We start from the raw sequence: 25,080 nt of genomic DNA, 5'->3' as shown, positions 1-25,080 counted from the left end.
TTCCTCCTCTGCCAATTGAACTTCATGTTAACCTTAAGATAATCATGAACTCGAACTCAAACCCTTTGTGCAACAGATTTCCAAAGCCTTTCCCTATTTAGAAAATAGTCACATCTCTCTTCTCCAACCAAAGTGCATTATTCACGCTTTACCCCATTATATTCTATCTGCTGCATCCTTGCCCACTGTCCTAGCTAGTCCAAGTTCTTCTGCAGCCTCCCCAGTTCCTTAATACTACCTGTCCCTCCACTTATCTTTGTCATCTGCAAACTTAGCGATAATGTTCTCAGTTCCTTCAACAAGAAAATTAATGTATAATGTAAATGGTTGTGTTCCCAACACTGACCCCTGCAGGTCTCTGCTAAAAAAGATCCCTTTTAACCCCACCTTCTGCCTCGGTCAATCAGTTGATCCTCTATTCATGCCAGTACCTTGCTCCAACACTATGGACTCCTGATGAAGGGCTTTTGCCCGAAACGTCGATTTCGAAGCTACTTGGATGCTGCCTGAACTGCCGTGCTCTTCCAGCACCACTAATCCAAAATCTGGTTTCCAGCATCTGCAGTCATTGTTTTTACCTCTTATTTAGCAGGCTCTTGTGCAGCACCTTGTCAAAGGCCTTTTGAAATCCAAATAGATCACATTCACAGGCTGTCGTTTGTCATGCTTGCTTATTACTTTCTTGAAGAATGCCAACAGATTTGTCAAGCATGGCCTCCCCTTGATGAAGCCGTGCTGATTGAGTCCTATTTTTTCATGCATTTCCAACTGCTTCACAATCTCATACAAAATATGGATTCTAAAATCTTAACAACAACAGATCAGGTTAACTGGCCTATAATTTCCTATCTTCTGCCTCCCTCCCTCCCTCCCTCCCATTGAACAAGGGTGGAATGTTAGCCATTTTTCAATCCTCCAGGACCTCCCTGAATCCAGTGATTCCTGAAAGATCACCACCAATGGCTCCACAATCTCTTCAGCTGTCTCCTTCAGAACCCTGGGGTGTAGTCTATCTGGCCTGGATGATTTATACATCCTCAGACCTTTCAGCTTCCCCAGCACCTTCTCCTTAGTAGTGGCCACTACACTCACCTCTGCCTCCTGACTGTCCTGAAGTTCTTATATGTATCAGGCATGAAGACTAATGCAAAATACCCGTTCCATTCCTCTGCTATTTCTTTGTTTCCCATTACTACTCTGTCCTCATTTCTTGGCAACCCAATCTCCACTCTTGCCTTTTAGATATTTAAAAACTCTCTTCCAATCTTCTTTCATATTGCCAGCTAGCTTCTGATATTTCTTCATCTCCTTCATTATTTCATTTTTAGTTGTCGTCTGTGCTTGCTTTTAAAGATTTCCCAATCCTCTAGCTTTCCACTAATCTTTACCAAACTTTTTCTTTTGCTTCTCCTGACCTCCCTCATCAGATATGATTGCCTTATTTTCCCCTTCATATGCTTCTTCCTTGGGATGAATTTCTTCTGTAGCCCTCACATTACCCAAAGAAACTCCTGCCATTGCTGCTCCACCATCTTCCCTGATAGGTTCTCCTTCCAGGCAACCCCACTGAGCTCCTCCCTCATATCTTTGCTTCATCTTTACTCAAGTATAATAGCATTACATCTAATTCCAGCTTCTCTCCCTTGAACTGCAGGCTGAATCCTATCATGTTATAGACACTACCCCCTAGGGGAACCTTCACCTTAAAATCCTCTGTGTTATTACACATCACCAAATCCAGAATTGCTTGTACCTTCATGGGTTCTGCTACAAACTGCTCCAAAAAATCATCTGATAGACATTCCATGAATTGATTTCCTTGGGATCCCAGCCGCCTTTTCCAGTCCAACTGCATATTGCAGTCCCCTATGCTTATTAAAATTGTGCCTTTCTTTCACGCCTTTTATATCCCCTCATTTACACTCTGCCCCTTGTTCTGACTACTGCTCGGGTCACTGTGCATAACTCCCATCATTGTCTCATTGTTCCTTGCTGTTATTCAGCTCTACCCACATAAACTTTATATCTTCCAACCCGATATCATTTCTTGCTATTGATTTAATTTCTTACCAGCAATGCCATTCGATCCCCTCTCCCCATCTGCCCATTGTTGGGTTTTTTTAGTTCTCAGTCCTGATCCCCTTGCAACCACATCACTGTGATGTCCACAACATCATATCCACCAATTTCAATCTGCGCTACAAGCTCATTTATCTTCTTTCATATACTGTGCACATTTAGGCACAACAACCTCAGTCCTGCATTGGCCACCCTCCGTGACACCGTTGTTCCCCTGTCTGCTGTGTCTGGTTAGATTCTTGGCCCTTTCCATATTCTCTGTCCTAGTTCTTGTTTGAGAAGCTTCAATTACCTCCATTAAGCCCTCCCTATTTTCACTAGTTTGAAGTCCTTGTGATCACTAGTTTGAAGTCCTTTCTGCTAGGATCCTAATTCCAGTTCAGTTCATGTGGGGCTGCCACAATTGTACAGTTCACTCCTTTTCGAATACTAATGCCAGTGTCACATGAAACGGAATCTCTCTTTCCCCTACCACTCTTTTGGCTACATGTTTACTTCCTTAAATTTGTTATATCTTTGCTAATCTGTTCGTGGCTCAGGTAATCCAGACATTACAGCCTTCAAGGTCCTTTTTTTTATATTTGTCGCTAATTCCTGATATTCCCCAAACAGAACCTCTTGCTTACTCTTGCCTGTGTTGTTGGAGCTGGATCTTCCTTCCTCTCCAATATCCTTTCAAGCTGACTCAAGATATTCCTCACCTTGGCAGCAGTTAGGCATCACTCTTGCGGTACACTCAGTCTTGCTAACAAAGGATGCTGCTATCTCTCCCTGTAATTGTAGAATGCCCTAGCACTATCACTTTTCTTTGTGCTGTCCCAGCTTGAATGGTTTCCACTGTGCAGGGATCAGTTTGACCATCCTTTCTGCAGACTCTTGCCACATCCATGTAAGAAGCAAATACTTCATTCCTGTTGGATAAGGTCAAGAGCTTAGTCTCCTTCAATGCTACATTCAGGATCCTTTGTTGTCACATCCTCCTGTCCCTGACCAGTGACCACATTTGGAATACTTAAACCTCATTATATTACTGCCTAGAACAGTGTTAAGGTAACTCTTCCCCCTCCTAGATGTGCCATCTTGTCTGAAGGTTAGGTTGCAGCTCATGAGCTTTGAGCTGATGTTCTTCAAACTGCAGATGTGCTCACTATGTCTTGTAGTGGGATCCACCAGCTCCCACATCATGCAAGAACAATACATTGCCTACATGGCCATTTCTAATATCATTAATAAGATTTTATTTATTGTTCAAAAATGTTATTCTCGGAGGATCCCTAAAATACGACACTCCTTTCAGAATGTAGTATGATATAAGGCTAGTCCCTGATGGAGGTCCCTTACCAGCCAATCAGATGACAGCTTCTGTGTGACATCACTTTTGTTGCTGGCACTATTCCTCCTGATTCTGGTGATCCTGGACACATCATCTGCACTTTCCCAAACTGCATCACCATGACATCGACTGTGAGGATACTCTTCCCAGACTGCTTCACCATGACATCGACTGCGAGGATACTCTTCCCAGACTGCTTCACTATGACATCGACTGCGCGGATACTCTTCCCAGACTGCTTCACCATGACATCGACTGCGAGGATACTCTTCCCGGACTGCTTCACCATGACACCAGCTGTGAGGCCAGAATTCCCAGGCTCCTTCACAATGACACCGACTGCAAGGACATCGCTCATCACTCTGAGGGCTGATTCTTTGGTTTAGTTGCTTTGCAATGAAGTAATAGGAACGTCAGTATCCTGACACAATCAGGTGACTATTTGATTTCAGATCTAAAAATTAGATATTCATCTCAAGGTACATTTACAATTCTGTGCATCAAATGATATGCAGAGATTTGTTAGTCCATAGGTACCAGTGCAGTGGTTAGCAGGTGATCAAAACTATTAATTAAATCATTAGCAGTTGCGGTTGTCATTAAACGGTCACTACCAATGTTTAGAGCTAAAAATCACACAACACCAGGTTATAGTCCAACAGGTTTAATTGGAAGCACACTAGCTTTCGGAGCGACACTGCTTCATCAGGTGATTGTGGAGGGCTCGATCGTAACACAGAATTTATAGCAAAAATTTGCAGTGTGATGTACCTGAAATTATACATTGAAAAATTGATTGTCTGTTAAGCCTTTCATCTGTTAGAATACAGTGATAGTTTCACTTCTTTCATGTGTAAATCACAAAGCCCTTTTTTTTAAAAAGTTGCAATCTCGGGTTAACTGTTAACAATGGTGATAGCTAGACAAGTCTAGCTCATAGTCCGGGAACCCCGCACCCCAATCTTGGATTGATTTTCCTGCCTGACCTGCTGTGCTTTTCCAGCTCCACAGTAATCTTGACTTTGATCTCCAGCATCTGCAGTACTCACTTTCGCCTATCTGCCTTGTTGGGGATTGTCATTGCCTAGCACTTCTGGAATGTAAATGTTAATTCCTGCTGTCATAATAAACGGTGCTGTAGCTCAATGGTTAGCACTGCTGCGTCACAGCGCCAGGGACCCAGGTTCGATTCCAGCTTCAGCTGTCACTGTGCAGTTTGCATGTTTTCTCCCACAGCCCAAAGATGTGCCGGTTAGGCAGATTGGCTGTGGCAAATTGCCCCATAGTGTCCAGGAGTGTGCGGGCTAGGTGGGTTAGCCATGGGGGAGGGGGAAGAGGAAGGGATGATGGGGCGGGGTGCAGGAAGCTGGGTTTGGGTGGGACGTTCTTTGGAGTGTTGTTGTGGACTCAGGTCTCTGGGGCGGCATGGTGGCTCAGTGGTTAGCATTGCTGCCTCACAGCGTCAGGGACCTGGGTTCGATTCCAGCCTTGGGCAACTGTCTGTGTGGAGTTTGCGCATTCTCCCCGTCCCTGAGTGGGTTTACTCCAGGTGCTCTGGTTTCTTCCCCAGTCCAACGATGTGCAAGTTAAGTGAATTGGCCATACTAAATTACCCATAGTGTTAGTTGCATTAGTCATAGGGAAATGGGTCTGGGTGAGTTACTCTTCAGAGGGTCGGTGTGGACTTGTTGGGCCGAAGGGCCTGTTTCCACACTGTAGGGAATCTAATCTAATCCAATATCAGATCCAAATGTTATCCAGTTCTTATTGCACACTAGCACTGACCGCTTTAGTGTCTTGAGATGTCTAGGATGGTTCTGAACACTGCAATTCTTTTTTCTTATGTGGGCCTCGCTGGCTGGCAAACATGTAGTGCCTATCCCTAGTTGCCTCCTTGAGAAGCCAACAGTAAGCTTCTTTCTTGAACTGCTGCAGTTCACCTGCTCTGGTTGACCCACAATACCATTAGGGAGAAAATGCCAGAATGTTTTCCTAGTGATGGTGAAGGAATGACAATTTATATTTCCAAGTCAGAACAGTGAGTGGCTTAGAGGAGATCTTGCAAGTGTAGTGTGTCCATGTTTCTGCTGCCTTTGTTGTTCTTGATAGAAGTAGTTGTGGGTTTGAAAAGTGCTTTCTGAGGATCTTTAGTGAATTTCTGCAGTGCATCTTGTCGATAGTATACACTGCTGCTACTGAGTGTCAGTGGTGAAGGAAGTGGATGCTTGTGAATGTGATGCCAATCAAGAGGGCTGCTTTGTCCTGAATGGTGTCAAGCTACTTGAGTGTAGTTGGAGCAGCACCTATCCAGATAAGAGAGGAGTGTTCCATCCCAATACTGAATTGTGACTTGTAGGTGATGGAGCTTTGGGAGTCAAGCAGAGAGTACTCGTGTTAGTATTCCTATCCTTTGACTTGCTCTAGTAACCACTGTGTTCAAAGGGGAAGTCCAGTGGAGTCACTGGTGACCCCGTGATTCTGGATTAGTGGTGTTGGAAGAGCACAGCAGTTCAGGCAGCATCCAAGGAGCAGCGAAATCAACGTTTCGGGCAAAAGCCCTTCATCAGGAATAAAGGCAGTGAGTCTGAAGCGTGGAGAGATAAGCTAGAGGAGGGTGGGGGTGGGGAGAAAGTATCATAGGGTACAATAGGTGAGTGGGGGTGGGGATGAAGGTGATAGGTCAGGGAAGAGAGGGTGGAGTGGATAGGTGGAAAAGGAGATAGGCAGGTAGGACAAGTCCGGACAAGTCATGGGGACAGTGCTGAGCTGGAAGTTTGGAACTAGGGTGAGGTGGGGGAAGGAGAAATGAGGAAACTGTTGAAGTCCACATTGATGCCCTGGGGTTGAAGTGTTCCGAGGCGGAAGATGAGGCTCCCTCTTCCTCCAGTCATCTGGTGGTGAGGGAGCGGCAGTGGAGGAGGCCCAGGACCTCCATGTCCTCAGCAGAGTGGGAGGGGGAGTTGAAATGTTGAGCCATGGGATGGTGTGGTTGATTGGTGCAGGTGTCCCGGAGATGTTCCCTAAAGTGCTCTGCTAGGAGGCGCCTAGTCTCCCCGATGTAGAGGAGACCGCATCGGGAGCAACGGATACAATAAATGATATTAGTGGATGTGCAGGTAAAACTTTGATGGATGTGGAAGTCTCCTTTAGGGGCTTGGATAGAGGTGAGGGAGGAGGTGTGGGCGCAGGTTTTACAGTTCCTGCGGTGGCTGGGGAAAGTGGGAGGGTGGGTTGTAGGGGGGGGCGTGGACCTGACCAGGTAGTCATGGAGGGAACGGTCTTTGCGGAAGGTGGAAAGGGGTGGGGAGGGAAATATATCCCTGGTGGCGGGATCTGTTTGGAGGTGGCAGAAATGTCGGCGGATGATTTGGTTTGTGCGATGGTGACCCCACGATGTTGATAGTGGGAGATTCAGTGATGGTTACACTGTTGAACGTCAAGGGGCAGTGGATAGATTATCTCTTATTGAAAATGGTCATTGCCTGATATTTGTGTGGCACCAAAGTTAATTGCCACTTGTCAGCCCAAGTCTGGATATTGTCCAGATATTATTGAATTTAAACTTGGGCTGGTTCAGTATTTGAGGAGTTGCGAATCATGCTAAATGTTGTGCAATCATCAGCGAACATTCCCACTTCAGATGTTATGATTAAGTGGAGGTCATTGGTGAAGCAGCTGAAGATAGTTGGGCCTCAGACAATATCTTGAGGGATTCCTGCAGAGATATCCTGGAGCTGAGATGACTGACCTCTAACTACCAGAACCATCTTCTTTTTGAGTAAAATTGCAACTAGTGGAATATTTTCCCAGTGATTCTTATTGATTCCAGTTTTGTTGGGGCTTCTCGATGCCACATTTGATCTCTCGCTACCTTAATATCATGGACAGTTCACTCTTACTTCACCTCTTGTATGTGTTTTGACCAAAGCTTAAGTGATATTAGGAGCTAGTTGGTGCTGATGGAAATCCAGCTGAAAATCTGTTTGCAGCTTATTGCTGTGTAAGTGCAGCTTGACCACTGTCAACAACCCATTTTGTCACTTTTTATTTGGTTTAAAGTAGACTGAGTGATAATCGCTGGATTGAACTTATGTTCTTAGTTGGCAGGGCAGATCTAGGCAATTTGCCACATTATTAATTAGGTGTCAGTGTTGTCACTGTGCTGGAACAGTTGAAGTTTTGGAGCACAAATCTTTGGTAGTGCTACTGAGGAATGTCATCAAGGTTTTGTAGCTTTTGCTAAATATAATGGTTTCAGTACCTATCAACAAACAATATTATTTGACTGACCAGTCTGTCTATTGTATCTAGTATTACAGATTTCTGGTAGTACAGCAATTCATTTTTAAAAGAGAGTTGTTACATGGCCTTTGTGCTCCTGGTGTAGTTTCACTGTGCAGTTTTGGTTTCCTTATTTAGGACGGGGTGTATTTGTATTAGATGCAGTTCAGAGAAGATTCACTGAATTGATTCCTGGGATGAAGGGGTTCACTTATGAGGAAGGTTGGGTTTGTATGCACTGGATTTTAGAAGAATTACAAGTAATGTTATCAAATCATACAATATCCTGAGGGGACTCAGCCTGAGTAAGTACTGAGATAGTTCCTCTTCTGAAAGTAACTGGAACTAGAGGCTCTGTAACAATGTGTTCTCCAATGTATGATAGCATTGTGAAGAATTGGTTTTCTCTGCAGGTGGTTAGTCTGTGGAATTCTTAGTGGTAGAAGGCAGAGTAATTGAATATTTTGAAGGCTGAATTATATTCTCAATAGGCAAGCAGTCAGAGAGAACTGGGAGGAGGCAGGAAAGTAAGGGCCTTAATTAGATCAGCAATGGTCTCATCAAACAGCAGAGCAAGCTGAAGGAACCAAGTGGTCTCTTCCTGCTCCTAATTCAGATATTTGTACATATGTGTTGTAAATTGTGGCCATTGTGTTTTATTTGCCAATTGTCAAGACTTGTTTTAAGTTAAATGTTTCATTTTTAATGGAAAGCATGCAAAAAGTACAGAACAGAATATGCTTAAGATTTTATAGAGATGTGAGAAAAGAGCTGGCAAGTGAAACTCTTCGAGACAGCTGTTTGAGGTATCTTACTGGCCTCGTGAGTTTTATTTTTGTCAAGTTACTCATTGTATTTGAATATGTTTTAATAGGGTGCAGCTGGAAATATAATTAACATGCTGTGGCAGTTGATGGAAAATGGGCTGGAGGAACTCAAGCTTCTTCAAACTGTTCTGGTCCTTTTGACGACCAACACAGTAGTTCATGATGATGCCCTTGCTAAGGTAAGACATGTAAGGAAACTGCAATACACACTTGAGCAACACTCCCAAGTGAAACTGGCTATTCAACAATATTTAATATTATTAAGTACTGAAGCCCAATTGTGCAGTAGCTAAATTCTCAAGGTTATTGGTTATCAAACTGCAGTTGTGTGTTATTAGTCATATGAGTATACTTCAGCCTGGGAGCTTGTAATCTTTGTAATTTAATTTGTTTGAGTTTATTTTTCTCCTTGAGGGGTGAGCAAAGAAAGGTAAACATTATGTTGAAATGAGCAGTTTGACAATGTAATTGCAAAGATATCCAATATTATTTTGAGATGATATGTGATTTTGGCACCGTGATTTTCAGTATCTATAATGCATATCTGCAATGTATTGAAACTGGGGAGGGTGGGAAGTGTTGAAGATGAACAATAATGATTTATCTTGGCCAGAGCCAGTGGCAGCTGGAACTTCTAAATTGCACCCAGTTAACGAATGAAAATAATTCAATATGTGACCTTCACTTAGGAAGTTATCAACCCAGGAAATGAGATTTGCAAAAGGAAACGTTGTGCATTTTTGTCAGTCAGTGTCTTATATCCTACTATATTGTTTTCTCACTTACTAATAATCACCTGGGTTCCAGAAATGAAATTGAAGGTTTTAAAAAGTATGTATTGCTTGTTTTTTTCTCACTGTTTCTCAAACATCATATTGCTGTTTTTTGGCATCTTGTTGTGTTTTAAGATAGAACACTTGTCAAAGCTGCTGTGCAACAATGATTTAACAGTTACCCCTTTTAAGTTTGAGTGTCATGAAGCTAGTGATTGGAAATCAAGGTCTCATGATAGTGTCAAGTGTAGAATGAAGCACGTCAAATATAGGACAGTGCCCATCAGTTCACAACTGAAAATAACTATGCACATGATCTTCACTTGGAATGTTATTGACTCAGCGTGGTGAAGTAGAATGGATGATTAGATTAGATTCCCTACAGTGTGGAAATGGGCCCTTCAGCCCAACCAGTCCGCACCAACCCTGAGTAACCCACCCAGACCCATTTCTCTCTGACTAATGCTCCTAGTATTGTGGACAATTTAGAATGGCCAGTTCACCTGACCTGCACGTCTTTGAATTATGGGAGGAAACTGGAGCACCCGGAAGAAACCCACGCAGACACAGGGAGCATGTGCAAACTCTACACAGACAGTCACCCAAGGCTGGAATCGAACCCTGGACCCTGTTGCTGTGAGGCAGCAATGCTAACCACTGAGCCACTGTGTCGCCCCAGGGATGTTTGCAGGGGCCAATAATGCTCACTTTTGGCTTTAGATGCTCTTCTGAACTGGCAGGTCATCCATCAGTGATGGTGTGCACTGAATAAAGTAAGTATCCTCACCTTGATTAACCAGGCAAATATTTTCAAGGCCCAAGAATGTCACTTGCTGGTAATGAGAATGTTCTGAGCAGTAGCTAAAGGTTTATGTTTCTTGCTGTAACCTTTGGTTGCCATTGGCATCAATCAGTTAATTCCCTGCTGTGGTGGCTTGCATGTGTATCTTTAGAATTGTATATCATTTCAGACAGTAGAGATATAGATAGATCATTGCTGCTGTAGAATCAGAACTTTTTTTAAAACATCTTGGTTCAATATTGTATAGCAGATATACTTTTATGTGTGAAGTTGATATTTCAAAGCTAATTCAATAATCAATCTAGTCACGAGCATTGTATACAGAATAAATGTGGAAGACTCATCCCACACTTGGATGAAATAAGCAAAGAACTACCAAGGAACAATCAAATCTGTCCTGTCCCTCAATAGGAGGAGAGTTTTCTCCCCCCAGTTGGGCTACTTTGTGTGGTCATCAGAGCGGTTCTTAAGGGAAGAGTACCCATAATGGTGAAGTGACAAAATCAACAGAACCTGTCTGAGGAAAAATTAATTCAAATTATTTTCTCAGATATGGGAGAGTCCTTGGAAGTACTTCACTTTTCCTATTTCCTAATACTACTACTGATGCCTTGTTGATCACTATAATTGATTTGGTGTGGATACACACAGTGGTGTTAGGGAGGGTGTTGACACAAGTGAAGGAATGTGTGATATAATTCCAAGTCAGGGTGGTGAATGACATGGAGAGGAATTTGCAGGTGATGGTGTTCCCATATATCTGCTGCCCTTGTCCCTCCAAACGGTAATGTTTGTGGTTTTGAAAGGCGATGTTTAAGGAGCTATGGTGTATTTCTACAATCGGTCGTCTCCGATGTTGTTACATTACTGTACATCTCCATTACTAGCTTCACTAGCTTCCCATTTCTAGCCCGATGTGTCAGCATGATGCACTCTGATATAATGCAACATAGAGTTTCTTCCATTTTGTACTAACAATCCCCTCTTTTCTTCAAATTCCTGCTCATGTGTAGCTTCGCTGGCAAAGTAGCATATATTGCCCGTCCCTCATTGCCTTTAGGTGGTGGTGAGCTACATTGAACCACTGCAGTTGTGGAGTGTAGGTATACCAACAGTACTGTAAGGAAGAGATTTCTCAAACGTTGATCCAGATAGTTCCAGAAAAATAGTTCCAAGTCCGGATAGTTTGGGTTTTACAGAGGACCTGAAGGTGGTGGTGTTGCCATACATCGTCTACCCCGTGTTGAAGAGTGTGGTGCTGAAAAAGCACAGCTGGTCAGGCGGCATCCAAGGAGCAGAAGAATCGATGTTTTGGCCATAAGCCCTTCATCAGGATTGAGGTTTGTGGGCCAAGGGGACTGTGAGATAAATGGGAGTGGGGGTGGGCTGGGGGAGGGGTAACTGGGAATGTGATAGGTAGATAAAGGTGAGGGTGAAATTGATAGGTCAGAGAGAAGGGTGGCGCAGATGGACAGGTAGGACCATTCAAGAGGGCAATGCCAAGTTGGAAGATTCACTTTATCACGATCTACCATATGTCCTTTTAATAGTAGAGTTATAAGCTTCGGCATTAACAAAGAAGCCTTAGTGATATGCTGCATGCATATTGTACATGGTATCCACTGACAGGTTGGCATTGGAAGGGCTGAGTGTTTGGATGACCAGTTGAAGTGCAAATCAAGCAACCATCTTGTGTGTTGTTGGAGCTGCAGTCGTCCAGGCAAGTGAAGAGTATTCCATCACACTCCTGATTTGTGTATTCCAGGCAGGTTTTGGGGAGTTTGGAGGTGAGTTAGAATTCCCAAAATCTGACCTGCTGTTGAAGCCAGAATATATATGTTGCTGATCCAGTTAAGTTTGTGGTCGGTGGTAATCCCAAGATGTTGATTGTGGAAGGATAACCAAGGCTCCTTAGACAACATTTTCCAAAGCCATTATCTTTATAATCTAGAAGGATAAGTGCAGCAGATGCCTGGAAACACCAACATCACCGCCTACAAGCCAGTCACCATTCTGACTTGCAAAATCAGCATTGTTACTTCACCGTCACTGGATGGAAATCCTGGACCTCCCTCCCTAACAACATTGTGGATACACTAACACCAAATGAACTGCTGCAGTTCAAGAAGGCAGGTCATTACCACCTTTTCAAGGGTGATTAGAGACTGGCAATAAATGTTGATCTAGCCAGTGAAGCCCACAGCCAGCAAACCGGTTATAGTAATACCACTGAATGTCAAAGGGAGATAATTTGATTTTTCCTTATGGCTGACACTTGAAGTCTGAATGTCACTTACCACTGATCTGTCTAAGTCTGGACGTTTCCACTTTTTATTACATATGGATATGGACTCCTTCAGTATTTGAGGAGTTTTCAATGGCATTAATAATCGCACCGCGTTCAGTAAACTTCACACTTTTGACCTTATGACGCAGGGAATGTCAGTGACTACCTGCTAAAGATGGTTTGGGCCTTTGTTTGGACAAAGCGTTGAGGAATGCAGCTACAGCTAGGTCAAAAGGAATAAGATACATCTAAGATGTATGTTATCTTCTCCATTTCCTGCAATGATTATTGGTCTCAATATAGCAGTTTATGGGCAGGTTTTTGTTTAGTCAGTGATGCCCATTAGCAGCTCAACTGATTCTCGTCAAGTTTATTTTGCAAATGTCCCTTGCAACAAGATGACTTTCATGCCCATAATCTTGGAGCAAGATTTAAGCTAAGATATGAAAGTTAAAATGAGAATATCTAAAGTCGTCTTCCTGATTTCTTTTGAATTGAATAATCTGAAGTCAGCTTTGCCCTCATATTATTGCAACAGTAATGATAGCCAAGGTTATATATTTTATTTGAATGTGAACACATTGTTTCTGTATGCATGGATTTAAGCTTGATTAGATTACTTAGTGTGGAAACAGGCCCTTCGGCCCAACAAGTCCACACCAACCCTCCGAAGAGCAATCCACGCAGACCCATTCCCCTATATTTACCCCTTCACCTGACACTACGGGCAATTTAGCATGGCCAATTCGCCTAACCTGCACATCTTTGGACTATGAGAGGAAACCGGAGCACCTGGAGGAAACCCATGCAGACACGGGGAGAATGTGTCAAACTCCACACAGACAGCTGCCTGAGGCGGGAATTGAACCCAGGTCTCCGGTGCTGTGAGGCAGCAGTGCTAACCACTGTACCACCGTGCCACCCCTTCTAATTTGTTAAACTTAAACTGTCTTGACTATTTAAATTTTATTCCAATGCTTATATGTAATGTGTTCTTATGCAGAATTGTAACTAGGTTTTGAATGATTTCTATAGGCCTTTCTAGTCGCATTGTGAGATGTTCAGGTATTCGTTATTCATTTGTGCTATTAGGACAATTAGGTTTGTTGAGAATTGATTTTGATCTTCTGTTTTTTCCCTTGTCTGTTTTCCAATCATGTTAGTTATGAATAGCTTTATTCTCAATTGATGTTCCTAGTGCCTTGTTTAAATGTAGAAATGAAAAATGAGCTTGTAAGCTCAAGAAATCAGTCGTCATATTTTTTTTAAAATGCCCTGGCATTGGGTGTTCTGATGAGTCATAACTGCCTTTTTCTTTTAGATACTGACACACTTTTCTAATACTTTATTTATTTTTCAGATCTCCAAAATTTGTGGTCTTTATTTGCTGTCAGTTGTAGTTTCCAAGTATTTTGGTGTTGCTTTTTAATGTTTTTCCTTAACATAATACTCCCATTCGTCCTTTATATTTGTGAGTAAGCCTACTCGCCTTAACATTGGCTAGTTTTTGAGGAAGTAACACAAACTTTTCAACTTCCAAATGAAGGTTCTACATAAATCCCTGAATTTTCTGACAAAATATTGTTTCAATTGCTGAAACTTTGATCATTCTTAAAGACCACATACGTAGAAATTTGGAAGTAATATCTCTCAAAGGCTATTTCCTGGGAGATAATTATTGTAATTTTTAGAATCTTTCCAACTGAACTGTTTGCTCACAAAAGCCTATTTCTGCATTCTTTTAGGCAATTGTACTTTGCTTTCGGCTACACTTTACCAAAGATAATATCACCAATAACACAGCAGCAGCTACGGTACGGCAAGTGGTTACAGTTGTCTTTGAAAGAATGGATGCTGAAGATGAGCAGCATAAAGGTGGGTTGAAGTATTTCTGTCTTCTAGTGCACAATCCGTGATTCAATTCACTTACTGAAAAATGATGAAAGCTTCAGAGATGTTTTAACCACAATTAATAATTCATTCACTTTAGGAAAAAATGTGCAGCAAGTATAATCTTATGCAGTAAAAGTTTCTTGCTTGACATTTATTTCATGTTGCTCACGTTAACCTTGATGAACTTTAGCCTTTCTTCATTTAGATATTCCAGAAGACGTAATTTTCAAACCTTGTGTCTTCTCTTAACATCTAGAATTTCCGAAGGCCAAAAATCTAATCTAAACCTTTCACGTAAAACTTGCTTAAGTTTTGTGCTTTCAATCACCCAACTTCATACAACAAAGTAACCTATGGGACGTTAGCTTTCCCATAAAGTATAAATAATGACTAGAGTTTTAGCCATTGAATCCTGCATGTCAAACCATCAGTATTGAACACAAGTAATATGAATGTACCATACTTCTCCAATCAGGAAGTTTTGACTTCCAGGAAACGCACATTCCAGGGTAATTTTTGAGGAAGACTTTCCTATTGTCTGAACACAAGTTATTCAAGCACTATCCAATTCCTCTGCTTATTGGTCATCCTTTAGTTCTTTATTCTTCATTATTTAGATATCTATCTGCAGAATGAAACTATCAGCATATAAAGCCAAGCCAAGTGATGCGTTACTGAGACTGCTTTTGTGGTAATGAAGACAAATTATTATTATTACCTTGTGTAAGATAGGAGAAAATTGGTCTAAATTACTTCCAAATGGAACTACTTATGCAGTTATTTGAGATTAATGTCATAAAAGTATTCTTCATATCAAGTCTAGTCACCTCTTAGGAGAATTGTCAAAAAGAAAGAAATCTTATTTCCTCTTTAAATGCATCTGGCTAAAAAAGTAGATAAACCCTAAAGCACAGCAAACTCCATAGGGAGTGTTTTAAAATGACCTGCCTCCAACTTATGTCGATCTATGCACATTAATTGTGGAGAACCATATGCTGGGTTAATGTCAACAAAATCTATTGGTCATCCACTTACTCTATACAGCGGTCTATTCCTAGGATTCCTTTGTTGATTATTTGTAAGCGGAAGGCCATTTTTCAAACCTAGCAGGGCAAAATAAGTGAGGTTATAAAATGCTGCACATTTTAACTACTATCTTCAGCTATTTTAATTGGCCATATGTCTGACATTGGTTCTCTTAGCCTTTTGTTTTTCTGCATTGAATTAATCACATTGCAGAGCCTCTCACTGTAAACTTTGTTACTTGGGTTGGTTAGAAGATGTAAATTTCAACGCATTGAAGAGTTGAAGTTACTTTCCATTTCTAGATATTTTTCTTATACACTAGTGATTAGGACTTGCCCTTCCAGAAAGTTTGAGTGGACATTTCATGCTTCAGTAATGGAATTTTATGTGAATTGTCATTGTTACTGAAGGTTAAAATTCAATTAATTATTTTGTTCACAACTTTTACCCTCAACTCTGAGGTAACGATCATTGATCTAAATCACAGGAAAAGATGGAGAGGCTGAACTCTTTCTTGCTTGCTTATCCATATTCAGTTGAATTTTGTTTTGACTTAGACATTTGCAGTATATCTAGTATGTGTTAGTCAATATCCAGTAGATTATTTAGTACAATTGTCTGAATTACCTGGTAAGATATTTTGCAACCAGTGTGTGGGGTGGATGGGGAGTAGGGAACAAACACAATTGATGAGATGGATCTCTAACTTGTAAATTTAAGCAAGGTTAAATAGAATATAGAAAATTTTGATCTCATTGGCTTAGCTCAGCATATTTAAAACAAAACGAGGTAGGATGTTAGAGAGCTGCTGGCTCCCCGTAGTATATGCCAGCATCGATAATACCTTCAGGGTGAACAGTGGGGAAGTGCAGCAAATTAATTTGTGCAAGTAGAATTTTCCCTGGGGAAAATATTTGGTAAATAGGAATTGGTTTGTTAAAAAAAAGTCATCATGGAGACAGACATCAAATCGTGCTGCCAGTACAATTAAAACAATTATGAACTTCGATACAAAATGTTGAGTCTAGTGGACCCTTTCTATTCAGTAGGTTATGATTGTCTGGTTAAAAATTGTGCAGGTTGCAGAAATTAAGAACTGTGTTCTCAACATAAATGATTCTGCATTCCGTGAAATTGTTATTCCATTTTGTTTTGGAAGCTGATCAAAAGACAAAAACTACAACACAAACGTTGCTATATTCCAAAGTTGATTTTATCGCTAAAATCCGATACGTATAATTTCCAAAAGATCCTGATAAGAATGACTCCTAACTATTCGTAACTGGTTGAGAGTCTAATGGATTAAACTTAGCAACCTAGGATCCATAGACTTTAATATCAAATACAGAGCATGTTTTCCAATTCTCTTAAGCAAAGGAGACCTGCATTTGCAATGTGTTGTGATTATTTGTATACAGAAATATAATTATGGAATCCCTTACTTATTTCATAGTTTTAGTCTAATTATTGTCCATAATAGATGGGAGTTATGATTACTTGTTTAAATTATATTGACATCACAATTTGACATCTGCCTCCATGAGGATTTTTTAATAGGCCACTTCCTATTGACTGAATATTTTTCTAGGGACAGTCTTCTGATTTGTTATTTTGCTTTTGTTTTGCTTTCCTCCCTGCTCACCCTGAGGGTGATAGCTCATGTTTGTATGTTCTGTGGGTGCCAGCAGCACTCCAGTTCCTTGCCTTGTCTCCATTTTTCAGTATTGTGTTTTATTTTCACTGTGACAATGAGAACAAGACTTTCTGCATTCCAATCTTCTCTACTGATTGGGCTGCAACATTTCTACCAGCTGTGGAAATTCATGTTAACATTAATGATATTCTAGACTCCATGCTCCATGTTTATAAGGCATGAATCCAAATAAAAGAGAGCTAAACTATGATCTAGTAATTTATGGGGACTTGGAATGTAGTACTGCCATACACTGAGGTAAGCAGAGCTTCCAGAAAAACAGGATGCTGTTTAGTTATGGAATCCAAACTTCCTTGTGGTACTTTGCAAGACAGTGCTTCTTGAGAGATTGAATACTCTTGCTGCTAATGATTTCCCTTTCTTGACAGCTTTCAAGCTTTTGACCAGACAGGTGACGATAAAAGTATTTTCAATCAACCTGTTCAAATATGTTTTGAAATCCTGTGACAGGTAGAACTTAAACCTTCTGGCGCAGAGGTATGGATGCTACCACTGTGCCACAACCTTGGAATTATTTTAACTTGTGCAAACATATTATAATGTATCTTTGTGTCACAGGTGGGACCTTGCCATTGTATGGGAAGAACCCTGATAGATATGCAGTATTTTCCTATATTTGCATGTTGTTTGTATCCTCCAATTCACCTGAATAGTCTGGTTCAAGAAATGAAATCCTGGTTCTCAAATATGGGATATCAACAGAACATGTGCTCCCCAGTATTGCCTCGATCTGCCAAAATCTTACCAAGGGGACAGAAGCCTAGTTTCAGCTAACAGTTTTATGATGGAGCAATGACAGTCTAGCTTGAGAATTTTCTTACCTAATATCTACATGTGTTACTGGATAAAAATCAGAAATGAGGATTTTTGGCTGAGCCTTCCAGGCTTGAGACCACGACCAGAGTTACTGTCTTCACGATCACTTCAGCTAACATCCCTGGACTTCCCACATATCAGGATTGAGGTTTGGACTTTTCTGATATGTATGGTTCAGTTCCATAGTACAAGAAGCTTTTTCTCACTGAACCATTGCTAGTGCACAATGCACTTTCTTGGTGCCCTAACAATTGTTTCATAAGTAGTTAAACAAGCAGTTGGGTTTTTATGACAATCAGTGATAGTTGTCATGGTCACTGTGATTGAGGCTAGCTTTATATTTGAAGGTTACTAACTGAATTTAATTTCACCAACTGCTGTAGTGGAATGTGTACTTATATCTTCAGCTCCAACTGTGTTTATTCCAGATGATGATGATCATCCTCCTGTTGTCCAAGGCAATAGCAACAGAAGAACAATCAGCACACTAAGACCATGTGCAAAAGATGCATATATGCTCTTCCAGGTAGAGTCATTCATTGCAGTGAATTTTTCATTGTTAAATCAGTCACTAAGTTTAGTCAGAATTGACCTCAAAAGGTCAGTTGCCTACCATTCCATGCGACTTTTGTCTTTTTTATTCAGCCTTGTTTCTTTTCAGCTTTAAATTTTTGATTTTTGCGTATTAGTTTTCAAGTTTTTGAATTTTGCTGTTTATTCATTTTTAATTTTATTTTCCTTTTATTTATTCGTTTGCATCATTTTGGTACTTTAGATGTTTCATTTTTGAATTTTAGCTATTTTTAAAGTTAGCATGTAAATCAATTATGCCACTGGCTTCATTGAAGAAACTGAGTTGAATTTGATATTTAACCTGACACTGAAGGAACTGAATCAACATCTGTTGATGTAAGGTTGTTGTGCTTCAACAATACTTCATTTTCAGTCGTATTCACTAATTCAGCATAGTATCTCTTTTAAGTCTGTTTTCTTGATTAGGTCACTGGCATTCTTTGAATCGTGGTATTCACATTACCCAAATGACACAGAGAGAAGATATTGTTAATTCCTTAATGATGCATCTCTGTATTGCAAGCATTGCTAATATGATTTTATTCTGTATGATAATTATTACAAAATCTCTCCTTTGACATCTATCTCATTTAATTTTCCAGGACTTATGCCAGTTGGTAAATGCAGATGCTCCTTACTGGTTGGTCGGAATGACAGAAATGACCCGAACATTTGGTTTGGAACTTCTAGAATCTGTTCTGAATGATTTTCCACGAGTGTTTTTACAAGTAAATTGTTTCAAATATGACATCTGGAACATGTTTGGGTTTGCAGTAACTTTATTCAATGAACGAGATTTTTCTGGACATTGATTTTTGGTCTAATAATCTGTGTCTGAGCCGCGATCAGCTACCTAATCAACCCAGAATTTGAAATGAGGTCAAATAACACAACTTACAAAGTATCTAACCACTAACCTTGTGAATTTCATTTGTCGAAAGCTAAAATTTGCTCTTAACGTTTAAGATTTGGTGATTTAAGCTAACGGTTTACACTCCGTTATGTAGCAAACTTCACTATTCTGTGACCTTTTTAATCTAGCATCCTTTATCTGCCAATAGAAGGGCAGAGAACCCACAGTGAAGTTTGTTTTCATTTCATCGTTGCCAGGATGGTAACTAGGAAATAGTTCCTGTTGGGAGCTGGCTTCAGAAAAGATATGTGCCTAATGGAGGCAGATTAATTCCTATTAATATTAGCTTGAGTAGTTTTATAGACCTTCCTGAATACCATCAAGCTACGAAAAACAATTTAATTTCAAGTAGTGTTCATGATTTTGTTTATCTTGAACTTATTTTCTTTTCCATTAATAAATTGTGATCACTGATTTTATTAGCACTCAATGATCTTATTTTAATCTGTAATTCTTGCTTTTTGAGGAGTTCTTCAACTGTTCAGTTTAAAGGTGGCTAGAAATTATTTGTTCAGAGCCTCATTAGTCTTGAGTACTCAAGGAAAACAGATTTGCACCTAAATGTACAACATTTTGTTAGTGAGGGCATATGCCTGTAGCAGACTTAAGCTGACCTTGTGTTGTGGGGCACCGTAGGGGGAACCCAGGTCTAATAGCATGAGTAATGTAATTTAAGGATTTATTAATTACATTTAATAAAGAACTTATAACATTTGAGACAGTAATATTCTTCAAAAAATCAGCTACAATTACCTTTATTTATTTTAAGAAAAAGAACACAAACAAGCCATTCAGCCTTCAAACATAACATACCATTAGTGAGCTTTGAAGATTTGTAGCTCTGGTTGAAGTTCTGGATGTATGTTTACTCGATGGAAGGTTTGTTTTCAGACGTTTCGTCACCATACTAGGTAACATCATCAGTGAAGCACTGGTGGTATGGCCTGCTTTTTATTTGTGTTTAGATTTCTTTGGGTTGGTGACATCATTTCCTGCTCTTTTTCTCAGGGGGTGATAAATGGAATCCAAGTCATTGTGCTTGTTGATAGAGTTCCGGTTGGAGTGCTGTGCTTCTAGGAATTCTCATAAGTATCTCTGTTTGGCTTGTCCTCGGATGGATGTGTTGTCCCAGTCAAAGTGGTAGTGAAAGTGGGTCATGTCTTTTTGTGGCTAGTTGATGTTCATTATCCTAGTGGTTAGTTTTCTGCCTGTTTGTTCAATGCAGTGTTTGTTACAATTCTTGTAAGGTATTTTGTAAATGGCATTACAAAGGCCAGCATTTGGTGCATATCACCAATTGTCCTTGAACTGAATGGCTTGAAAGGGCATTTCAGAGAGCAGTTAAATATATGCACACAATTCTGTGGGTCTGGATCATATGTAGGCCAGACCAGGTAGGGATTGCAGACTTCTTCCTATAAAGGACATTAGTAAACCAAATGGATCTTTCTAACAATCAGTGATAGTTTCATGGCACCATTAGTGAGAATACTTTTATTTTACAGAATTTTTTAAATTTATTAATTGCATTTAAATTCCACCAGCTGCAATAATGTGATCTTATCCCATATCTTTAGCCTTGACCTCTGGATTGCTAGTATAGTGACATAATTGAAGGGTGACCTTATAGAGGTTTATTAAATCATGATGGCCATGGGTAGGGTAAATAGACAAGGTCTTTTCCCTGAGCTGGGGGAGTCCAGATCTAAAAGGCTTAGGGTGAGAGGGGAAAGATTTAAGAGACCTAAGACGCAGCTTTCACACAGGGTAGTGCGTCTATGGAATGAGCTACCAGAAGTGATGGAGGCTAGTACAATTACAACATTTAAAAGATATTTGAATGAGTACATGAAAAGGAAAAGTTTAGAGGGATATGGGTCAAGTACTGGCAAATGGGATTAGATCAGTTTAAGATATCTGGTCATCATAGATGAGTTAGACGGAAGGGTCTGTTTCCCTGCTGTACATCTCTATGACTGTATCACTATTATGCCAATATCTCCCCTCACTACCCTAGATAAAAGTATCCTGTTTTCTCTGCAGACTAGCCTAGCTCATGTTTAAAGTTTGTACTTCTCTGGAGTTCTGCGTGGAATATCAGTTTATGTGCTCTTTAAATTTGGCTGTATCTTAATTGTCTGGTGTGGGACAATTTGAGTGACATGTTTTGTTGTTAATATTGTGTTCGGGCACATATTTAAATTAGACCTATAGTATATGGTTTCAGAACTAGTTCAAAAATTTCATCAAAATGCCCATGATCGACCTTGTACGTTCTGGTGTTTCCCATTATTTTTAATCTGTTTTCATGCATAAAGGAGATGTAAATTTACAAATTATTTATATTATTTTCTTTGTACTTTTGTTTGTAAGTAACTAATTTTGCATCATTTCTGAACTTTCAGATCAGTGTCTCATTGTTTTTAGCTGTTTTCTGTCTTGTGATTTATACGTTTTGTTTTCTGTTTCTGTATCTCTTTATTTATGCTTATTGCTGTTTTTGATCACCTTTCCTCATGTCTGAGTCAATTTTGTTATTTCCTCAGTCCTTTGATAAAAAGTGATGCAAGCAATACTCAAGTATATTTTTGTTGATTTTCCTCAAGGGGCTTATGGTCCTGAAGTTGCAGTAGATGGTACTAATGTGCATCCCCTTAGAAGTTTCAAACCATAGAGCTAAGTACTTTTTTATAAAGTGCTTTTTAACACATTCCAGGAAGCGAGAATACGAGGTAGCTAATCAATTACTTGTCATGTGTGGTCATTTGTGTCACAAAGACAATTATGGAAGTTAGTAAGGTGCTGCCTGCAGAATGAGATAACTAATTTGTTGTGGTTGTGTTAAGGGGAAGAGCCCTGATAAAACCCTAGGGAGCGATCCCCACTCTTTACATATTATTCTTATCCAGAAAACCAGTTAATGAAGTGTACAACTGGAGCCAATCTTTTACCTATTTTCATCTACTTACTGAGTTACATATTCCCTCCAACTCTCCAATTACAGTCTTAGTCATAACTTTATAGAGGGTACAAAATATTTTCTAATCACCTTGTTAAGAGATGTTATGTGCAGATGGAATTTGACTACTACATGAACATTGGGGAACCCTTATAAAGGGTGCACATGAATGCCATGCTAATTCCCACCACAGTCAAACAACTAAAAGCACTTAAAATAGAATTAATATGCAGTCCCATGATTTTTTTTTAACCCATCTACTTGAAGACCAAACGGGACCTCAGTTTAACATCACAAGTGGTCTCATTATGAATACACACTTTTTGTGTTGCTCTGAAATGCTTAATGGCCTGGAGTTTGTGGGCAGTGGCAAACCAAGGATAGTTGCCATGCAGTAACATTCTGTTATTTACTCAAACTGGAATTATGTCGTCAGGTTGCTCAAGCAGCCAATCACAGCAAAGGATTTGCACAGTCACCTAAAGAGGAAACAGCAGTAATACAAAATCACTTTTAAAAATATCAAACAAAAATAATTGGGGGGCATACTCAGTAAAGTGAGGTTAAAAGTTGAAGTATTTTTATAACTTTAAACAAAGAATTTTTACTTTGCGAGTGAAGTTAATATTTTCAGGGCAAGTTTGTGGGGTTACTAACAGCAACTTAAGAATGGGAAATCTACAGTTCTTGCTAATTTCAATGATTGCCAATGGGGGATAAACTGGTGGCAGCATCCACAGTGCCGCCTATTTCAAAGTCCTGAATTAAAAACTGAGATTTGGGATTTCTGAGCTAATCTATGCATGCGGTCGTGTTTGATGGTAAAGTCTGCTGGATACTAACATCTTGCGAATAACCGTGTTGCTCCCTTTCTCAGTCACGCGCATAAAATTGCCAATTTTACACAATGTAAGAAAGAGAATTTGCAGTGTAGTTTATATACTACTTTAAGGGTCTCATTGGCCATTTCCATAATAGTCTTGTCTTTTTTGCTGGGATCTAGTGATTGCTTGTGTCTTGAACAGGATTTCTATTGTCAGTGTATTGGCTATTCTGCACAGAGCATTTTAAATAAATTCAAATCTTAGTCTGATAGAAAAGATATTCCCACAGGTTATTAATTATTCTTATTATCTTTTGTTTCAGTATAATAGGCACAACCTAAACTAAAGCTTGTCACCAAAAGTACTTTGAACAGTGTGTTAATTTTGAAGGGCAATGTCAGTTATTTTGTAGACAAACTGATAATAGGACTTACGTGGCCAGTGATAACTATGCTTTAACGAAGTCTTAATGGTAATGGGATTTAGTACTGAAAATGCCAGCTTGTCTTGATTAACTTTTATTTTGTGTTTTTGTTCCCTACTTTTCCTTACAGCACCAAGAGTTCAGTTTCCTTCTGAAAGAAAGAGTGTGTCCCTTGGTGATCAAGCTGTTTTCTCCCAATATCAAATTTCGACAGGGTACTAATACCCCATCTTCCCCAACTCCTGTGGAGAAGCCATACTTTCCCATCTGTATGCGCCTTCTGAGAGTGGTTTCCGTTTTAATTAAGCACTTCTATAGCCTTTTGGTAAAGGATCTAGTTTTTTTTAAATCTCATTTAACTATTGAATTAAAGGTATTTGTTCAAGGAAGTTGTGCCAATATATACTCATTCTGTAAAATTTTCTCAGTTTTTTTAGAATACTGCATCTATATTTACTCTGGTTATCATGTAGTTAAGATTGTCTTTTAGATACACTTGATACATTCCGCTGCAGTAACGCAAGAATGAAACTGTAAATAGACCTGTTCGTGTTAATGAATGTGTGACCAGCTGACTTCTTTGTTCAATGATTATTTGATATATATCAATTATTGAAGGTTGCAACTGTTACCCTATATTGGCGTTCACTTGATTTCTCCTCAAAATGCAATGTTTTTAGCAGTTTAAATATTACATTCCAATATATCTCTGAAAAGACTTCCTGACTGCTTAATTCAAGAAATACAGCAGAGACATAAACACCTGAGAGATGGCCTTATGCAAGGTTATAAAATCATGAGGGGCATAGATAAGGTGAATAGCCAAGGTATTTTCTCCAGAGTAGTGGAGTTCAAAGCTAGAGGGCGTAACTTTAAGGTGAGAGGGGCAAGATTTAAGAGAGACCTGGGGCACCATTTTAATGCAGAGACTGGTGCATATATGGAATGAGCTGCCAAAGGAAGTAGTGGAGTCTGGTACATTTATAACATTTAAAAGGCATCTGAGGTGGTTATATAAATATGAAGGGTTTAGAGGGATATGGACCAAGTGCTGACCAGATATCCTACATTAAATTAATATAGAATATCTACTCACACTTTGGTCAAACCCGCCCATGCTATGTTTCCATGCTGTACATCTCTATGATCCTATAAATAAAACGTTAGTAGATTGTTATATGAACCTTGGGTTCAGAGGAGTTCAATAAGCCTACACAAAACAGCTTCCAGCAAACTAGGCAATGCAGTTACAGGAGCCAGCCATGTGGAAAGGGTGAAGTTGCTTATGTGAGAAGCATGCTGCCAGGGGATTTCTTTATGAAGGTAATTAAGGTTTAATGTGTACAGAAAACAAAATACTTAAAATAATTTTGTCATATTAAATGCTTCAATTGTGTATACCAACATCAAAATTTAAATAATATGAAGCTTTCACTATGTAGCCTGTTTTGCAAGGTAAACAAGCAGATTGCAGTCTTTCCGTTCATTCAAGGGGAAAAATACCTTGGATATTCACCCAGTCCATTACCCCTCATCATTTTATAAATCTCAATAAG

The 25,080-nt window shown here is 39.8% G+C and overlaps 1 protein-coding gene across 2 annotated transcripts in view; it reads left to right on the top strand.

Annotated features, from left to right (window-relative positions):
• mon2 (MON2 homolog, regulator of endosome-to-Golgi trafficking) overlaps window positions 1-25,080 on the top strand; it is a 120,094-nt gene that overhangs the window by 23,109 nt on the left and 71,905 nt on the right. For both annotated transcript variants that reach the window (XM_072551912.1, XM_072551911.1), the window contains exons 4-8: window positions 8,568-8,699; window positions 14,128-14,257; window positions 18,260-18,357; window positions 19,007-19,132; window positions 23,655-23,849. In XM_072551912.1, coding sequence (XP_072408013.1) covers window positions 8,568-8,699; window positions 14,128-14,257; window positions 18,260-18,357; window positions 19,007-19,132; window positions 23,655-23,849 — 681 coding nt within the window. The remainder of the gene's footprint in view (window positions 1-8,567; window positions 8,700-14,127; window positions 14,258-18,259; window positions 18,358-19,006; window positions 19,133-23,654; window positions 23,850-25,080) is intronic.

Source organism: Chiloscyllium punctatum, chromosome 32 (assembly GCF_047496795.1).
Source record: "Chiloscyllium punctatum isolate Juve2018m chromosome 32, sChiPun1.3, whole genome shotgun sequence".
NCBI lineage: Eukaryota > Metazoa > Chordata > Chondrichthyes > Orectolobiformes > Hemiscylliidae > Chiloscyllium > Chiloscyllium punctatum.
The sequence above is the reverse complement of the archived record's forward strand: the minus strand, read 5'-3'. Positions and strand labels throughout refer to the sequence as shown.